The sequence below is a fragment of the Hevea brasiliensis genome, chromosome 8 (assembly GCF_030052815.1).
Source record: "Hevea brasiliensis isolate MT/VB/25A 57/8 chromosome 8, ASM3005281v1, whole genome shotgun sequence".
NCBI lineage: Eukaryota > Viridiplantae > Streptophyta > Magnoliopsida > Malpighiales > Euphorbiaceae > Hevea > Hevea brasiliensis.
The window spans coordinates 5784266-5804473 of record NC_079500.1 but is presented as its reverse complement, the minus strand read 5'-3'; the positions used below and the strand labels follow the sequence as shown (position 1 = coordinate 5804473).

Below are 20208 nucleotides of genomic sequence, written 5' to 3'. Positions count from 1 at the left end.
TGAGCAGTTGTATAAAGTCTATAATAAACTTTAGTTTAGATATTTCCTAATGTAAATTTTTGAAATGATGTATATAAATTGTTTTATCTTTAATTACATATGAATGGAGGTATTTTGTTTTAATTTGAATGAAATTAATTAATAGTATTTTGATGATGTTGAATTTCGAAATTTGAGAAATGATGTTGAAATTTGTTGTGGTGAATGTTGAAGTTGTTGAGTTGATGAGATAAATCATTAGAAGTATTTTTTTTAGGTATTTGAATAACTATTTTCTCAAAATACAGACGGTACTCTGCCGAAATTTTTATAAAATCTGCAAAAAAATAAAATGGGACAAAAATCTTAACTAGTTTTCAAACTCTAATTAAATGTTTTAATACCTATTAGAAAATGCTCACCACTTATAAAAGTAAGAAAGTTATTTTAAAATCCCTTGTGGGGTACTTAATGAGTTATCGGTAGGTGAAATTCAGTAGTTCATTAGTTATTCTACGGGATCATGTTATGCCTTACATAGGGGTAAGGTGTAACATTCAATGGCAGCCATGTACAACTATAATTCATTCAAATTAAAGAAACCCTAAGGTACCCTAAGGCTGCCGAAATTTGATGAAATTCAACCATGCAAAATTTGTTTAAATTAGCTTAATTTCACACTCAATTCATGTTCTCCATGATGTATACACAAAGTAATAAAGATTAATTGGCACTAACCTTGATTTAGCTAATTCCCAAAACTTGAGAACTCATCTTTTTCTCTTCCTTTTTGCTGTCCAAATATTGTGCTAGTGGTGAGGATCAATTTTTGTGAAGGGATGAGAGAGTTTTAAGGTGAAATGGGGGGTTAACTCAAGCTTGAACCATAGCTTCCATGGAGTTTCTTTTCTCTTTCTCTCTCTCTAATATTTCGGCTGCCAAAGGTTGATGGTGGCTGCTGGATTTTTCTTTTTGTTTTTATCCTATTTTGTGTCCCTTTTATCTCTTAAGTCATTTTGTTAAGTGGTGATTGAGTGGAAATTCTTAATTACATAAGCATGATATTATAATTCTCAATTTAACTTCTTTTTCTTTCTTTTCTTTTCTACCAAATTTCTACCAAATTTCAATTCAATTTTTTTGTAATATTTTATTCACATTTTATGTTATATAAATTATTTATTTAACTGGACAAATTGGCTAAAAATCATCTCTGAAGACAAAATGACCAAAATGCTATTCGTTTGATTTATTGAGCCAAAATCATCTGTACTGATCTAAAATTTTTTCTAAGCATTTTCTTAGTATTCTAATGCCATCAAAAACTCAATGACTCTTCTCTGGAGTTCCAAAAATTATTTTATGAATTTTCTCTCGAGTATAGGACTTCTAGCTACGAGGACCGTAACTTCCCACTAGGTTACCTATCGCTAAGGCACCAAATCATTTAACTTGGTTTTATTTTATTTCTAAAATTTTTTCTAAATTTTTCTTATTAGTATTTGAGTTATTTATGACTCCTCATTCTAGTCTAAATACTTTTATAGACGTTCTAGCTGTTCGGACCGACACCGGTCACTGGAACAGTAGAATGTACAGAATTGTTACAGTGAGGGTGTTACACGTGTCGTCCAGGTGAAAGGTTTGTTTGGCATTGCTATTGAAACTATTGTCGAAAAAATAACTTTTTTAAATATATTAATTAGCGAGTGTTAAAAAATAATTAATAATTAAATTTGATCAGTTTTAGTCATAAAAATACTAAAATAACAAAATAATTTTTTTCAAACTATTTTTTTCAATAACATTTAAAATGATATTTTTATTTAGAAAAATAATTTTAGGTCCTAAAATTTAATACCGAACAGGACTGAAGAGTAGTCATTGCTTTTACAGGATGATATTGAGCTTAAACGCATTGAAGAATGGGATTAACTTAAAATATCTCAACACACATTTGAACTTTTAAAGCCTAAATTTATTTTTTTTATGATATTTTAACTCTTTAATAAAGCTTCATTACAAAGTTGACATTTCAATATTGTGTTTCACTCAATTTCTTGAACAATAAGTTTAAGGATTATATAATAGAATTGATTGTCCTTATTTTGTTTCACATTCAAAATAAATGCATGCATCATCTAAAATTGATGATATTTATTAAATAAAGATAAACTTCACTCCAACTATTTGTTATCATATCTTGAAAAAATATATATTAAAAAATTTACTATAAATTTGCTTATAAATGATTTTCATGATATAATAAAATGATACTCTTTTTTAATATGTTATATATGATAGTGAAGATAAATTGATTTTTAAATATTGACCATTTCTTTTTTTTATCTGACTATCAAATATTTATTTACTTACTTTTCTTCAAATAATTCATCTCATCTTTATGACAGACTCTTTTATATATATATATATATATATATATATATATATATATATATATATATATATTAAAATTACAAGGAAAAAAAGAGAACAGAGATGAAAATGTAACTTTATTATTTAATTTTTTAAATTTAGTGATTTAATTTTATATTTTTAAAATTAGCCATTAATATTTTAATTCATTTATTCACTTTTTAACATTTTCTAAGCCAAATAAAAAAAAAGTTGAAATTTTAAAAGTTTTACAAATATTATCTATAAAAAAAATAAAATTTTCAATAAAAATTTATTTTTTAAGATTCAACGAAAGAAAATTTTTAAATAATTTTTTAATTATGCTTTTTTTTCTTTAAAAACATTTCATGGAAAAATTCATTTATTTATTTAAATAAATAAAATTTAGTCTTCTAAATATGCTTGTCAATAGCAAGCAGAATACACTAAAAGAAAAGAGTTTTCTAGCCAAGTGAAATAAGAAGATGACTTAGAAAAAAAAAAAAAAAGGCAAATAAAATTTTTTACTGTTCTTATAAATAGGAAAAGTGTGCTCTAAAATCACATTCAACAGTCATGATTGATTAGATATTTTTAAAGATAATTTTAATAATATTCAATTAAAATTCATATCATGTCGGTGAATAAATAATGTTTCAATAAATAAATGTTTTTGATGCATAAAGACGAGACCACCCAGCAAAGCCATGACGTCACTTTTATTATTGGCTTCCATGATTCTCTTTCCATACAGCGACTTCCAGCACTAAGCACAAGTAGCTAGTGCAGCTACAAATTATCTTCTTATCCTCGGCAGCAAAACGACACAATAACTTTCGCAAAATAGAGAAACACAGTTGGTTTTTTTTTTTTTTTTCCAAGTTCTCTTTTTTTTTAACCCACCAAAGATTGAGTGATGTAAATTTGTACATTTTTATGGGTACAAATACTGTATTTTTTGTGAAGCAAAAACCACTCAAATCTCACAGTATTTTATATAGAATAAAAAAAATAAATTATATAATTAAATTTATCTATTAAATATATAAATTTTATATATTTATATTCTAAAATCATAATAAATTTGAGGAAAATATTGTTCACAAACTCATTAAAAATCTTTATGATGCAAATTATTTATACTTGATAAAACAAAAATCTTCTAAATCTCAAGGCTTTTTTCAAAAAGTGGATTAGGAAAACTAAAAAAATTTATGAAATTTTATTGGGGTAATTTATAAAGAAGGCATAGGGCCAATGAGGCCAATTACCTCACTATCCCACTCTTAAAATTATTGGTTCTTTCCATATATACAATCAAAACTTCATACGACCAGACCACAATTATTTCAGCGTGGGGCTCGCGAGCTACAGAGATTCTCTGACTTGCGCAGCTTTACACAGACAAGCCACGCCATGCAGAGCCTTGCATATTTTTTTCTTCAGAAATTGTAAAGAGTCAAAGAAGGCGAAGAAATAAAATGGCAAAACATAAGGCATAATCTCATAGTATTTAATACGTATATACATAGAGATTCACCTATTTAATGTGAATATCACGTATTTATATCAACCGCAAATACCTCAAGCTCATCACAATCACCCTTATCTTCTCTACTTGGCCGCAAAATTAAAAATTTTCAATACTAAAATGAAGAAAGTTCAGCTTGTGTTCATCCCCTGGCCCGACATTGGCCACCTTGTCTCAGAGGTGGAGGCAGCAAAGCTTCTTCTAACCCACCATCAAGAGCTCTCCATCACAGTACTTATCCTCAACCATTCTTCTGTCAACCCCAAAGTTCATAACTACATCGAATCGCAGCAAGCTTCCTTGTCTACCATATCCAATCGTCTCCGAATCATTGATCTACCCAAAGGCGAGACTGACTTTTCTTTCGTTGAGAGACAGAAACCCCATGTCAAAGAAGCTGTGTTGAAGATTACTCACTCTGAGTCAAACATCGAATCGCCCCAGTTGGCGGGTTTTGTTATCGATATGTTATGCACGCCCATAATAGACGTGGCCAATGAATTTGGTGTTCCATCTTACATTTTCTTTCCTTCAAGTGCAGCTTCTCTTGGTTTATTGCATTATGTTCAGAAGATTCATGATGAAGAGAAATTTGACCCGAACGAGTTTAAAGACTCAGATGCGACGTTACCGGTGCCGAGTTTGGTAAACCCATTTCCTGCTAAGGTTATGCCTTTTGCGATATTAAGCAGAGAGTTTCCTTTTCTACTTAACAATGCGAGGAGGTTCAGAGAAACAAAGGGTATTATGGTAAATACATTTTTGGAGCTCGAATCCCATGCGATCGAGTCTTTCAAAATGCTTCCCGTTTACCCTGTGGGACCTATTTTGCATTTGGGGTCGGATGGAACGAACGCTCACCAAGAAATCATGCAGTGGCTAGATGATCAGCCTCCATCATCAGTAGTATTCTTGTGCTTCGGGAGGATGGGAAGTTTTGATGAGGATCAAGTGAAAGAGATTGCATGTGCGTTAGAGCATAGTGGTCATCGATTCTTGTGGTCCTTACGGCGGTCACCATGTCCAGGTATCTTAGCATCTACTTGTGACTATGAGGATCCACAAGAAGTCTTGCCCGAAGGATTCTTGGATCGAATGGCTGGAGTTGGAAAGGTAACGGGATGGTCTCCACAAGCGGCTGTCTTGGCCCATCCAGCTATAGGAGGATTTGTTTCACATTGCGGATGGAATTCTGTGCTTGAAAGCATATGGTTTGGTGTCCCAATTGCTGCGTGGCCAATGTATGGAGAGCAACAATTTAATGCCTTTGAAATGGTAATGGAGTTGGGATTGGCAGTGGAAATTAAAATGGATTATAGGAATGACAGTGGAATAATTGTGAATTGTGATGAAATAGAGAGAGGAATAAGGGGTTTAATGGAGCATGATAGTGAGAAAAGGAAGAAAGTGAAGGAGATGAGTGAGAAGAGTAGAACGGCCTTAATGGATGGTAGATCTTCATATTTTTGTTTAGATGATCTCATAAAAGAAGTGATAGATAATTTAGCATAAAATAATTATATTAAAATTTTTATTTTTATATATAGTTAGATAGTATTTTCATCAACTTATGTGCATCTCATCGTTTAAAGGAATTTATAATTATATTTTGAAGTTTTGTTTATGCTGTATTAGAAAATTGGTATTGAATTTTGAATTATGTAGATTAAAAATAAGCGTAAGATATAAATATATAAAATTTATATATTATTTTATATATATATAGTCATAAATACATGTTGAAGTAGATTTAAACAGGAAAAATCTGTGAATCAAATTATGTTATGACTATAGGTGGCAAAAAATTTTGTCGTAAAAATATACAAAAATCATCAATAAAATCTAAAAAAAACTACAAAATCATCACCAGAGGATCATGAAAAAGTGGTCAATAAAGAGCAACAAAGATGGGTTTGTTTTTTCATCGTTAAAAATCTATTAAATGCAATGAAAAATATTTTCGTCCCCTTGAAATTAATATTTAAATATTGTCTTTTAATTTCTGCCGTTAAATATTTGCAAATTCATTTTTTAAATGTATCGTTTAGAGACAAATTTCTTGTTTTGCGCCGAATAATCGACTTTTAATTTCGTTCTTATAAGTTTGAGCAATATTTTTTAAACTTTTACTTCATCAAATTGTAATTATAAACTAGATATTTTTTAAAACAATAAAATAAAATTTAATACAAAAATCAAACAAGAGAAGAAAGAAAAATAAAATTTTCTAAATTATTAATTGTTGTCTATTGTTCATCCACACAAAATTTGATTAAATAAAACAATGAAATGAATAAAATGAAGCCCATGTTACAATCTAGAACGTGTTTAGTTCAGCTGTTAAATATAGTTAATAATTGATAGACATTCAAATAATTAAATCAATCCATTTGATTAACTTTTTAAAAATACAGTGAATAGCTTATAGTAGGGATAAGCCTTTCTCACCCATGTTTTAGTTTCACCTACACCTCTATTCTTCTCCAGTTCTCTTCTCATCATAGTCATCTGATCTCATGTCTTGTTTTGCCATTTACGCCACTCATTCTCTTCTTAGTGCCTTCAAAAGGGTACTTTGTCGTATCTAGTCTGTCCCTCATTCTTGATTCTTAAGCCTCAATTCAACAAGTCATAGATCGAATCTAGCTCCTGCATCGCACTTCATAATTAGAAACTTATTGCTCCTTCTCAACTCTTGCTTGTCACTCCTTGCAGCCGCAAGTCACTCATCTCCTTCTCTACTCTCACATGTCATTCCTCACATCCTTCTTCTTAGCATTCTCACAAAGTTGCAAGTCACTCATCTCCTCTAGAATCAGTGTTTCTCCTCTTTACGGTCTGTGCATATATTCATTGTAATGGTTTTCTTAATTTTTCTTTAGGATGTTCGCAATTTGGGGGTTAATTTGGGATGTTAGCTATTTGGTGTTTTCATGCCAAGAGACTTGTTTGGGATGTTAAGAATTGGTTTCTCAATTTTTCTTTAGGATAAGATTAGGTTTTTTTTTTTTTTTTTTATACAAGTTATGACTTGTGAGCAAATGAGCATAATTTATTTGATGAAAATATTGCAATTGGAATGAGAATTAAATTGATTTTAATTTTATGTTGTTGAGATTTTGAGCATTGCTCGCAACTAAATTTCTGACTAAGAATAAGATTGATTTGAAACTGATTGATTAAATTGAATTGAATCGATATTAATCAGTTTGGCTATGTTTGATTATACTTATATTATCGATTTGCTTCAAATTTTTATAAATTTTAATGTTTTATTTTTTTTAATTTATTTCAATTTAAAACTGAATCAATTGATTATACGCTTTTAACTTATAATCGAATTAATTTAAAATCGAACCAAACTAATTGAGTTATTCATGAACTGCCGTGTATTTTTTTATTGATTGACAAGAGTACTCTAATATTAAAAGCATGTTGGTAAAAAGTTCTTTAATCAAGTTGGGATTGGTAAAATCAATGTTTATAGTTTACAGAGACCAGACCACCCAGCAAAGCCATGACGTCATCTTTATTATTGGCTTCCATGATTCTCTTTCCTTATAGCGACTTCCAACACTAAGCACAAGTAGCTAGTACAAATACAAATACCACAACTTCAATCTTATCTTTTATCCTTGGCAGCAAAACGATACAATAACTTTAGTAAAATGGAGAAAGCACAGCTGGTGTTCGTCCCCTGGCCTGGTATGGGCCATCTTGTATCCGCAGTGGAGCTAGCAAAGCATCTTCTCACCCGCGACCACCGACTCTCCGTCACTGTCCTTATCCTCCAGCTATCTTTCATCAACTCCAAGCAGGTTCATAGCTACATTGAATCGCTTCAAGCCTCCTCCTCCACTATATCCAATTCTCTCCGATTCATTGTTTTGCCGAGAGATGAGCCTGAATTATTTAATTTCACTTCTTTTATCGAGAGACAGAAACCCCATGTTAAAGAAGCTGTGTTAAAGATCATTCAATCAGAGTCGACCACTGACTCGCCTTCACCTCGACCGGGAGGTTTTGTTTTAGATCTGTTTTGCGCGCCGATGATTGATGTGGCTAACGACTTTGATGTTCCGTCTTACATTTACTTTACTTCAAGTGCAGCTTTTCTTGGTCTGATGCTTTATTTACAGAAGATTCATGATGAAGAGAAATTTGACCCCATTGAGTTCAAGAACTCGGATGCTGAGTTACCAGTACCGAGCTTAGTAAACCCATTTCCTGCAAGGGTTATGCCTTATGCGATGTTAAGAAGAGAGTTGCTTTCTCCTACATTAGAGAATGCAAGAAGGTATAGAGAAGTTAAGGGTATCATCGTAAATACATTTTTGGAGTTCGAATCCTATGCGATTCAGTCTTTAAAAATGCCTCCTGTGTATCCTGTGGGACCCATTTTGGATGTTGGGTCGGTCGGAAGCAACGCACCCCAGGAAATAATGCAATGGCTTGCATCAGTAGTGTTCTTGTGTTTTGGAAGCATGGGAAGTTTTAGCGAGGATCAAGTAAAAGAGATTGCATGTGCGCTAGAACACAGTGGGTATCGATTCTTGTGGGCCCTCCGCCGACCACCACCTCCGGGAAAACTAGCAACTCCGAGTGACTATGAGGATCCACAAGAGGTTTTGCCTGAAGGATTCTTGGATCGAACAGCTGGAATTGGAAAGGTGATAGGGTGGGCTCCACAAGTTGCCATCTTGGCCCATAAAGCTGTGGGAGGTTTTGTATCGCATTGCGGGTGGAATTCTGTGCTGGAGAGCATATGGTTTAAGGTTCCAATCGCCGCGTGGCCAATATATTCAGAGCAACAACTTAATGCATTCGAGATGGTGTTTGAGTTAGGATTAGCTGTGGAGATTAAAATAGATTATAGTAAGGACAGTGAAATAATTGTGAAGTGTGATGAAATAGAGAGAGGGATAAGGTGTTTGATGGAGTACGATACTGAAAAAAGGAAGAAAGTTAAAGGAAATGAGTGAAAAAAGTAGAAAGGCCTTAATGGAGGGTGGATCTTCATACTTTTGGTTAGGTCATTTCATAAGAAATGTTATGGACAATTAAGAGTTAGTATTTGGTTCAAATTGAATTAAATTGAATTGAATTGTATTAAATTATTAAAATTAAATTATAAATTTTAGAAATCGAATCGAACTGAAATGAATGAAAAATTAATCGAATCGAATTATTTATTTTCGATTTGGTTTAATTTAAAGTGATAGATTTTAATTTTTGATTATTTTTTAATGTAAATTTAATTTTTAAGTTATTTGATTTGATTTTAATATTGATTTGAACTTAATAATCATTAATCAATAAAATTAAACAATTTACATATATAAAATTACATATAATTTATAAATATATCATAAAAATAAATCAATTCAAAAATCAATAAAACTATCCGGTTTAATTCTGTTTAATTAATTTTTTTTCTCTATAAAATTACATTTAATTGATTTTTGTTTAATTATATAATACATATAATTATTTTTTTTCTCTATAATTAATTTTTAATTGAATAAATAATATAATATTTTAATAAATAAATATTTATCTATAAAAGCCAGACTACAATTGAAGTGTATTGGATTATATAAAAATAAGAGTTTTATTGAACTTGCCATAATTTTAATAATGATATCTTTCTGCAAAGACTACCCAGCGAAGCCATGACGTCATTTTTATATTATTGGCTTCCATGATTAAGATTATACGTTCACGGCTCTTTCCTTATAGCGACGTCCAACACTGAACGTAATTAGCTAGTGCGCTGCTACACATAATACCACAAACTCATTCTTATCTTCTGCACTTCGGCAGCAAAACAATACAGTGTCTTTTGTAAAATGGAGAAAGCACAGCTGGTGTGCATTCCCTTGCCTCTTATGGGCCATATTGTATCCGCAGTTGAGGTTGCAAAGCTACTTCTGACCCGCGATCACCGACTCTCCATCACGGTCCTTATCCTCAACCTCTCTTTTGTCAACTCCAACCAGGTTCATAACTACATTGAATCGTTTGAAGCTTCCTCTTCCACTATATCTAATCGTCTCCAATTCATTGTTCTACCTGAAGACGAGACTGAATTGTTTAATTTCACTTCTTCTATTGAGATACAGAAACCCCATGTTAAAGAAGCTGTGTTGAAGATCACCCAGTCAAAGTTAATCGCCGACTCACCGGCACCTCGACTAGCAGGTTTTGTTATAGATATGTTTTGCACAACGATGATTGATGTGGCCAATGACTTTGGTGTTCCATCATTCATTTTTTTTACTTCAGGTGCAGCTGTTCTTGGTCTCCTGCTTTATGTGCAGAAGATTCATGATGAAGAGAAAGTTGACCCTATTGAGTTCAAGAACTCAGATGCTGAGTTATCAGTACCAAGTTTAGTAAAGCCATTTCCTGCTAAGGCTATGCCTTCTTCGTTGTTGAGTAGACAGTGGCTTCCTGTTTTACTTGACAACGCTAGAAGGTTCGGAGAAGCTAGGGGTATTATAGTAAATACATTCGTGGAGCTGGAATCCTATGCGGTTGAGTCTTTGAAAATGAGTATTTACCCTGTGGGACCCATTTTGAATGTGGGGTTGGATGGAAGAAACACTCACCAAGAAATCATGCAATGGCTTGACGATCAGCCGCCATCATCGGTAGTATTCTTGTGCTTTGGGAGCCAAGGAAGCTTTGGTGAGGATCAAGTGAAAGAGATTGCCTATGCGCTAGAGTGCAGTAGGTATCGATTCTTATGGTCCCTGCGACGACCATCACCTCCGGGTCTCTTGCCATCTCCAAGTGACTACGAGGATCCACAGGAGGTCTTGCCTGAAGGATTCTTAAATCGAATGACTGGAATTGGAAAGGTGATAGGATGGGCTCCACAAGTGACTATCTTGGCCCATCCAGCCGTAGGAGGATTTGTTTCACATTGTGGATGGAATTCTGTGCTTGAAAGCATATGGTTTGGTGTCCCAATTGCGACATGGCCAATGTATGCAGAGCAACAATTTAATGCCTTTGAAATGGTGACAGAGTTGGAATTAGCAGTGGAAATTAAAATGGATTATAGGAATGACAGTGGAGTAATTGTGAATTGTAATGAAATAGAGAGAGGAATAAGAAGTTTGATGGAACATGATAGCAAGAAAATGAAGAAAGTAAAGGAGATGAGTGAGAACAGCAGAAGAGCGTTAATGGATAGTGGATCTTCATACTGTTGTTTAGGTCGTCTCATAAAAAATTTTATGGACGATTTAACTTAAAATATTAGATTTGGAACTTTCTCTTTGCTTCATAATAACAAAAATAAAATTCCTTGATTGCTTATCAAAAAATTATAAATGTATTACTTTTAATTTTTAATATGCATACACACATAGTTTATCCTTTATTATTCCATCCTCTAAAATTTTTATTAAATAAAAAACAATATATAAATTGCTGATACATGCCATTTTGTCACCGCTCAAGTATAAAAATGTGAATTTTTTCGGTTTAAATTCGATTTATCATAAATCTAAGATATAATATAATTCACCTATTAAATATATATGAGACATAAAGACTAGAGAGAGAAGAGCAAAAATAGATTTATTGGAGTTATGATAAAGGCACGAGGATAAATTTGATAGAAATTAAAATCTCAATATATATAAGGCTATACAATGTAATAAATAGCTAAAAGTATATTATATAATAAATTGCATATTAACCATTAACTTTAAAGTAATTAATAATTTAAGTGTAATTTTTATATAGTAATTACATTAAATTATTTTAAAAATTAAAATTAAAATCCAAATCAATGTATGTGATCATTTATTTTTTGAGAGAATTTTTATAAAATTATGATCATTAACTGAGTGTTATGGTAATATAGAGTTATTGTTATAAAATTTGGACTAATTCGATGGTTGATCCCGTGAACAACACAAAAAATTGAGTTGGTTCTCTCATTGAACTAGATAAGAAATTGACATGAAAAAAATTAATTGATTCAGTGGTTGAACTGATTATTCATTGACCCAATCACTCGTTGAGCTGATCGATTTAAAAATTATAAAATTAAAAATCTTAAAAATATCAATGATATGATATTTTAATATTTAAATTTATATTTAGTCAATGAATAAGATATTATTTAGCTAATATATTTTTATTATAATAATACAAGAAATTTTATAAAATGATATTTATTTTTTATATTTATTTATTTCGATTCATTCTAAGTGCTTTTTAAGATTTTTCATAAGGAAAAAAAGAAATAACAAATAAACAACCTTATTTTTATATAAAAAATGATTGACAAAGTATCTTTATATTTAATTAAGATGGAAAAATGTAATAAGGAAGAGATAAATATATTGGGATGACAATAATAAAGAATAAAATTAAAAAAAATTAATTAAAATTTATTTTTTTTAAAAAGTAAATAAAGTGATATAGAAATTTTTTTTAAACAACATTTAAAATGGGACGAAAAGTGTAATATATAATTAATATTTTATAAAAAATTATTTTTATTTTATTTATTAATTATAAATTTTGAGAATAAAAAATATTTAAATTCTAAATATTTTAATATTTTCTTATAAAATTTAAAAATATTATTGAGATATATGTAAATATGACTTAATAATTTGTGAAATATTAATTTTAAAAATAAAATTTAATTGATTAAATTTATTTAGATATTAATAAGTGTAATATTTATAGTTAATATATATTTAATTAATTTGTAAAAATTTATTAGTTGAAACAGTGATCTTTTAACTCATTCTTCACGTAAGTTCTGAATCGAATTTAATATCCATAGAAAAATGTAATACAATGTTAAGTAATCGTTGATGTATATTGCGAAATTAAAAAAATATCACTGAATATATTCTCTTTTCATGGGCTCAATCAGGTTTCGGAAGGTGGCGTAAAGGATAAGGTAGCCTAAAACGACAGAAACTCGCACAGAAGGACTCCGACCAGCAAAGCCAAGACGTCACATGCATTATTGGCTCTAATAAATATATATTAATTAAAAATTAATTTTAAAATTAAATTTAATATATTTTTCAATAATTTTTTCCCCAACAAATAGCCACCCTCAAGTACTACTTCAGCCACAAATACCTCAGCCTTATCGCGATCGTCCTTATTCCTTATCTTCTACACTTTGCAGCAAAACTAAGAATACTCTATCAGTATAAAATGGAGAAAGCCCAGCTTGTTTTCGTCCCCGCCCCTGGTATGGGCCATATTGTATCGGCGGTGGAAGTAGCAAAGCTTCTTCTTACCCGCTGCCATCAGCTCTCCGTCACTGTCCTTATCCTCAATCATTCTTCTATCAACTCCAAAGTTCATAGCTACATTGAATCTCAGCGAGCTTCCTCCTCTATTGTATCTACTCGTCTCCGATTCATTGATCTGCCCAAAGATGAGACTGAATTATTTAGTTTCTTTTCTTTCGTTAACAGTCAGAAATCCCATGTCAAAGAAGCTGTGTTGAAGATCACTCAGTCTGACTTTGTGTCAAGCGTTGACTCGCCTCAGCTGGTAGGTTTTGTTGTTGATACATTATGCGCGTCGATGATAGATGTGGCTAATGAATTTGGGGTTCCGTCTTACATTTTCTTTTCGTCGGGTGCAGCTTTTCTTGGCTTCATGCTTTATGTGCAAAAGATTTATGATGAAGAGAAATTTGACCCCATTGAGCTCAAGGACTCAGATGCTGAGTTGCAAGTGTTAAGTTTGATAAACCCATTTCCTGGTAGGGTCATGCCTTCTGCAATGTTGAGCAAAGATTGGCTTCCTTCTATACTTGACAACATAAGAAGGTTCAGAGAAGCTAATGGTATTATAGTGAATACATTCTTGGAGTTGGAATCCTATGCGATTGAGACCTTAAAAATGCCTCCTGTTTACCCTGTGGGACCTATTTTAGATATGGGGTCAGATGGAAGAAACACTCATAAGGAAATCATGCGATGGCTTGATGATCAGCCTCCATCGACAGTAGTATTCCTGTGCTTTGGGAGCAAGGGAAGTTTTAGTCAGAATCAAGTGAAAGAGATTGCTTGTGCCCTAGAGCATAGTGGTCATCGATTCTTGTGGTCACTACGCCGACCGGCACCTCCGGGTCTCCTAGCATCTCCTAGTGATTATGAGGATCCACAAGAAGTCTTGCCCGAAGGATTCTTGGATCGAACAACTGGGATTGGAAAGATCATAGGATGGGCTCCACAAGTGGCTGTATTGGCCCATCCAGCAGTAAGAGGATTTGTTTCACATTGTGGATGAAATTCTATACTGGAAAGCATATGGTTTGGTGTCCCAATTGCCACTTGGCCACTGTTTGCAGAGCAACAATTTAATGCATTTGAAATGGTGGTAGAGTTGGGATTGGCGGTAGAAATTAAAATGGATTATAGGAATGACAGTGGAGTAATTGTAAATTGTGATGAGATATAGAGAGGAATTAGGTGTTTGATGAAGCATGATAGCGAGAAAAGGAGGAAGGTGAAGGAGATTAATGAAAAAAGTAGAAGGGCCTTAATGGAAGGTGGATCGTCGTACTCTTGTTTAGGCAGTCTAATAAAAGATGAAATGGATAATTTATCATAAAATAATTATAATAAAGTTTAATTTTTATTTATAGTTAAATATTATTCATCAACTTATAAATTATATATATCAAAATTTTTTTATTTTTAAAAAAATATTTCATTTAAAAATTACTATCAAGTATTTAATTATGAGAATCGAAATTTCAATAATAAATTATAGATTACCTATGCCTAGAGATTGAAGGAGAGGAAGTATGGTGATTGGTTCATTAGAGTATTGAATTTCAAAAATTTTTTTATAGGATTTTATGCATCGTGTCATATCTCTTATGTGCCTAATTAATTTCAATGCTTAATTGCATATTAAAATACTTTTAATATGTATTAGGATCTATGTTTGCCATTCAAGACTGTGAATTAACAAATTAATTCATTTAAATCCTAGTTTAAAAGAGGAATTTGAGCACTAACTTCTTTGATGCACTATGGATGCAATTGACACCTTTAGGAAGCATCTAGGACCCCAAGTGTTGTCCCTCTAACTTGTCCGCACCAAAATCACCAATGGACAGCCCCCAAATCAGCTTCTCAAGCCTTGCTAACTAATTATAATTTGGGTTTTTACCTTTAGAGAGATTGTATGTGTGTATAGGACACTAGAAATAATTTTTAGCAATTTTAATTCAAAAGAATTTGGGTTATTCTGTTTGAATGGATGAGAAAGCAAGAAGAGGAGAGGGAGAGAAAACTGTGCCGCCACCTTGAGGAAGAGAGAATGTTTTGTTTTGTTCTTCTTTCTTTTTCCTTTTATAATTAGGTCATTAAGTCACTTAAACCCTTTGCTACATGTCACCACCACATTGCATCTTATTTTTAATTAACTTAATCTCATTAAGCCAAGTGTTAAAGCTAGACTTAATCTTGACTTTGATCACCTTGTATGATAGGAAGACAAATGGCAAACTTATATGATGCCATGTGTCACCATCTCATGGTGCCACATGTTACCATGTGAAATGACCAAATTACCCTTATGTTGTAATTTTGAGTTCTCAACCCAAAATCATTATTTCTCCTCTTCTAATCAAATTATATTAAATATAAATTAATTAATTAATCTTCATTAATTAATTTCTCACAATTAAATTTATATTTAAACACTTTAAATATAAATTTAACTTATACTACACATCCAATAACTTAGATTTGGTTTCAAGCCATGTTAAGGACTTTGCAACTTATTACAAACCAAACCTATTTAATTAATCAATTAAACTCTTTAATTAATCAATTAAATCACATTTTACTTAGTGATTAACTTGTGTATGTGTGTGACTCACTAGGCTCATCACTAATTGACAATGAGATATGATATCAACTCTTAATATAATCAGAACTCTTTCTTACTATGAATGATTGCTCTAAATCATTTTAGGCATCTCATAGACCATGGTTGACACCTAGCATAGCGTGCCATGACCACCCAATCTGTAACACCCCTATATTAAGCAGTCTATGCATTCTATTGTTCTGGTGACCGGTGTCAGACCGGACAATTAAGAAGATTAGAACCATGTTTAAGTCCCCTAGATAAGCCTAAATGAAAAATTAATATATAACACCCTAGGCAAATCTCACATCGGCAAAACACGGGAGAGATGCTAGGTTTATAAGTTGGCGGTTCATAACCCCTAATGACGCATTTTAAAACCGTGAGGGCTTCGACCTAGAGTGGACAATATCACTAGTGGGTCGGGCCGTTACATTTGTGGTATCAGAGCCACTCCGCGTGCAACCTTGGGCGATGGTGGGGCAAACCTCAACGAGGACGTTGAGTCCCATAAGGGGGGTGGATTGTAACACCCTAGGCAAATCCCACATCGGCAAAACACGGGAGAGATGCTAGGTTTATAAGTTGGCTGTTCATAACTCCTAATGACACGTTTTAAAACCGTGAGGGCTTTGGCCCAAAGCAGACAATATCACTAGTGGGCCGGGCCGTTACATTCCACATCGGCAAAGCACAGAGATGGTCTTGGGTTCAAAAAGTAATGATATATAAAATGGGGAAACTAATCACTAGAGGCACCTTTTGGTGGAATGGCCTGGAGAGTTGGAAGAACTCCAGGGTTAAGCGTGCTCGCTTGAAAGAAATTCTAGGATGGGTGACCTCCTGGGAAGTTCTCCATTCCACCTATGGGACAAAATCGTGAGGCTTATGGTAAAAGCGGACAATTCCTCTAGTGGTTGGAGTCCTATCGTTACATAATAGTAATTACCAGAAGGTAAAATATAAATAAGAAAAACAGAGCATAAAAAGTTAAATGAGCCGAGGGTTACAGCGATGGGTGACCTTACCGGAAAGTGACTGTGAGGTCAGTCCTAACTCTAATTTTGAACGGGAAATTATAACACCGCAATCCTAAGGACTATGACGAACCTAGTGGAAAAGAGAAAATCACAGAAAAGAGTTGACAAGTAGGTCAAATAATTAGGTCAGAACTTCGAAAGAAATATCAGATTATTTGCAAATCGGATCAATCCGGCGAGGGACAAATTGGTCAATTCACCCTAGAGTTGACTCCTGACCTAACCGTCCAATAAAATCAAAGAAATGAAAATTTTCGAATAGAGAATTAAATTAAAGAAACAAGGAAAAATAAAGGAAAAAGAAAAATAATGAAAATTTGAATTATTACATCACTTTAGTGACATCACATATGATATCAAAATAAAATTTTAATTACTCAAATTTTTGACCAAGTCAAATTTAACTTAATTCCATATAAAATAACAAAATTGGGAAAAAATAAAAAATTATCATATTCTTCTCTCACCCTTTCCGTCCCACTATCTTCCCTCTCTCTCAAAATCCCCCATTGAAGCTTGCAACCATGCTTCATAAGCCCTATCATCTCCCATAAATTTCCAACTAAGTTATGATAAATCTTGTTATTTCAACTTGAGAAGGAGATTGAAGAAAAAAAGAAAAGAAGAAAAGAGAAGAAAGTGAAGAAGTGAAAATTAAAGAAAGGTTAGTAATCTAAACTTATAAATTCTAGTTAAATTCTTATGTTTTTAGTTAAATTAACTTAGAATTGAAGATAAATCCAAACAAAACAATCATGGGGGACTAATTGTGAATTTCGGCCAGCCTATGGGGGGAGTAGAAATTGCATGATTTTGATGAAATTAAAGTGATAGAGAAGTTGAATTAAATATGTAGATTAAGATTATGCACTTTAATTTCATTAGTTGCATGAATTACACAATTAGGGTTTTTGAGATCTTAAAGTTGGAGGAAAAATTAGAAGAAAGGGCCAATGGATGCAAATGACCTTAATTGAGGTTTGAAATGGTCATTTGAAGTCATTTGGAATATGTTTGAATGGTTGGAATGGGGTTGAAATGGTGAATGTGATGCTGCCTCAATTTAGCAGTTTGACCTTAGTCAGCTCAAATGGCCATAACTGAAAATTGGTTGTTCCAATTGGTGTGAGGCCAATTGGAGATAAAAATTAAGACCCAAAGCTACAATTTTGGTGAAGAAACCTTGCCCTAAAACCAAACACAAATTGATGAAAAGTTAGGTCAAGTTTGATGTGTTGCCAACCTTGAGCATGAATTTATAATGATTAATTATGTTAATGATTTGTAAACACTTTTGTAGATAGAAATTTTTTTGAATATGATTTGAAACCACAGTTGACATGGCAATATGTTTTGAATTCTCATTAGCTGGCCTAGTGAGATATCTCTTCCACTAGATGGGGTGAGTTCCTTCCTCTCTAGCTTGCCAGTTGGGGAAGAGTTTGGATGCGTACTCATATATACTGGCTAGTCTTTGTTCCTCCCTTTTAGCCTCGGTTATTGAGAGAGTTTGAAATGTCATGGTGTACAATACGACATCTATTATGAATTTTGTGTTATGAGTCCAACTATATGAATTATTGGTAACGCCCTTTAAATTATGCATAATTTGATAAATTGTAATCGAAACAAATAATTTGTCAATGATTCAAAAATATTATATTGTTTCATGATTTAAAAGAAATGTAGATAAATAGTTACTATGTGATCAAAATGTTATTCAAATGAATACTTTGCATGATTGAAAATATTAATTTTTGGATATCATGAATTTTGAAGAATTTAGAAATTTTAAATTTTTATTTGTTATGACTTGTCAAAGCATAACTTGTATAAAATTTTAAATTGTTAGTTTGTACACCACTGAGTTCACCACTCAACGATAGCTTTGCATGCTATCGCAGGTGAAAGAAAATATAGAGCAGCTAAGTGAGATTACTTGAAAACACAGTGAGACTATCTTCGGGTATATCATAGGTATACCCTTGTATATTAGATTTTGATGTAATTATGTAATTATATGTATGTAATTTCATTCGAGCGGTTGTATCAACTCTTTTGTAATATATTTTTTGATTATAATAAAATACAAATTATTGTAAGGTTATCTTGAGATTTTTTGTATTTATAAAATTTTACACTACTAAATTTTTATTTCTCCCATTAATATAAATATTAATTTTGTTACCTTAATGAGATGTTTCAATATTTGATTTAATTCAAACTGTGTATTATCAACTTTTTTGTAATATATTTTTGGATTGTAATAAAATACAAATTATTGTAAGGTTATCTTGAGATTTTTTATACTTATAAAGTTTTACACTACTAAATTTTTATTACTCCCATTAATGTAAATATTAATTTTGTTACCTTAATGAGATGTTTCAGTATTTGATTTAATTCAAACTGTGTATTGAGTTGTTTGTGCTGATTTGTGAAATGAAATTGAATAATGGAGTTGTGGTTGAGAAAATATATTGGGAGTGTCTTTCTTTTCAGGTTTTGAAGAACTGTTTTCTCAAATTACAGACGGCACTCTGCCGAAATTTTTGTAAAAATTGCGGAGATTTTAAATATCTAAAAATTTGATTTATATTTGGACTTCAAATAAAGGTTTTTAATATCTGAAAAAAAAAACACCCACCAATTTAAAAATGAACAAAAATGTTTTAAAATCCCTTGTAGTATATTTAATGGGTTACCGGTAGGCGAAGTTCGGTAGTTCATTAGTTGTACTACGGGATCATGTTATGTCTTACGGAGGGGTAATGTGTGACATACAAGTTCGGTAGTTTATTAGGTGTACTACGGGATCATGTTATGTCTTACGGAGGGATAAGGTGTGACATATTTTATTGGTATCAGAGCAAGTTTTAATGTAAATTTTAAATTGTGAATTTGAAATATTTTTTGATAAGTACAATTGCTCGAATGTTTAATACATATAGTACATTTACATCATAAATATAAAATAACAAGGAGAATTCTCCTTGTGTTGGTTGTTTAGAAAATAGAAAATCCTATGAATAGATATGGACAAGGGGGATAAAATAGTAGAGCAGTCTGATACAGCTGATGTACAAGAAGAGGCCCCAGTTCCGCAAAGCGTTGGAGGTCCAGCTGCACCCATCCCTCCTATACAAATTACTGCACAAATGGCCCAGCAGATGGCCATGTTCTTTCAACAAATGGCTGATAATCTGTCAGCCCAGGCCCAAGTACAAACCCAACCCCCTCAAGGGCAACATGCAATAGAGAAGAGTGAGAAACCTATGGGTCAGAGTTCAAGTAGTAATTTGGGAAAGAGAAAAGATTTTGAGGGACCCCGAGCTCCTAAGTATGACAAAAGCAGATCTTTAGGGCAAAAGCAAT

The 20208-nt window shown here is 32.2% G+C and overlaps 4 protein-coding genes across 7 annotated transcripts; all 4 read left to right on the top strand.

Moving 5' to 3' along the window:
* The first annotated feature begins 4012 nt into the window (after window positions 1-4012).
* Window positions 4013-5419, top strand: LOC131182227 (anthocyanidin 3-O-glucosyltransferase 2-like). Its single transcript, XM_058151079.1, has one exon. The coding sequence runs from the start codon at window positions 4028-4030 to the stop codon at window positions 5417-5419; it is 1392 nt and encodes a 463-aa protein (XP_058007062.1). The 5' UTR covers window positions 4013-4027.
* Window positions 5420-7471: 2052 nt separating this feature from the next.
* On the top strand, window positions 7472-8991 carry LOC131182226 (anthocyanidin 3-O-glucosyltransferase 2-like). The gene has a single exon (XM_058151078.1). The coding sequence runs from the start codon at window positions 7576-7578 to the stop codon at window positions 8887-8889; it is 1314 nt and encodes a 437-aa protein (XP_058007061.1). The 5' UTR covers window positions 7472-7575; the 3' UTR covers window positions 8890-8991.
* Window positions 8992-9655: 664 nt separating this feature from the next.
* Window positions 9656-11292, top strand: LOC131182225 (anthocyanidin 3-O-glucosyltransferase 1-like). 4 transcript variants are annotated; one of them, XM_058151077.1, is made up of 3 exons: window positions 9656-9906; window positions 10030-10108; window positions 10193-11292. In XM_058151077.1, exons 1-3 carry the CDS (start codon window positions 9757-9759, stop codon window positions 11167-11169), a joined length of 1206 nt encoding a protein of 401 aa, XP_058007060.1. In that variant the 5' UTR covers window positions 9656-9756; the 3' UTR covers window positions 11170-11292. The 4 variants fall into 4 exon arrangements, with proteins under 4 accessions (XP_058007060.1, XP_058007059.1, XP_058007058.1 ...); XM_058151076.1 differs by having other exon boundaries at window positions 10030-11292; XM_058151075.1 differs by having other exon boundaries at window positions 9656-10108.
* A 1719-nt stretch (window positions 11293-13011) lies between these two features.
* LOC110658730 (anthocyanidin 3-O-glucosyltransferase 1) lies at window positions 13012-14554 on the top strand. The gene is given in 1 exon segment (XM_021816459.2): window positions 13012-14554. A coding segment is annotated over 1 exon segment (1413 nt). The 5' UTR covers window positions 13012-13108; the 3' UTR covers window positions 14522-14554.
* Window positions 14555-20208: the final 5654 nt, after the last annotated feature.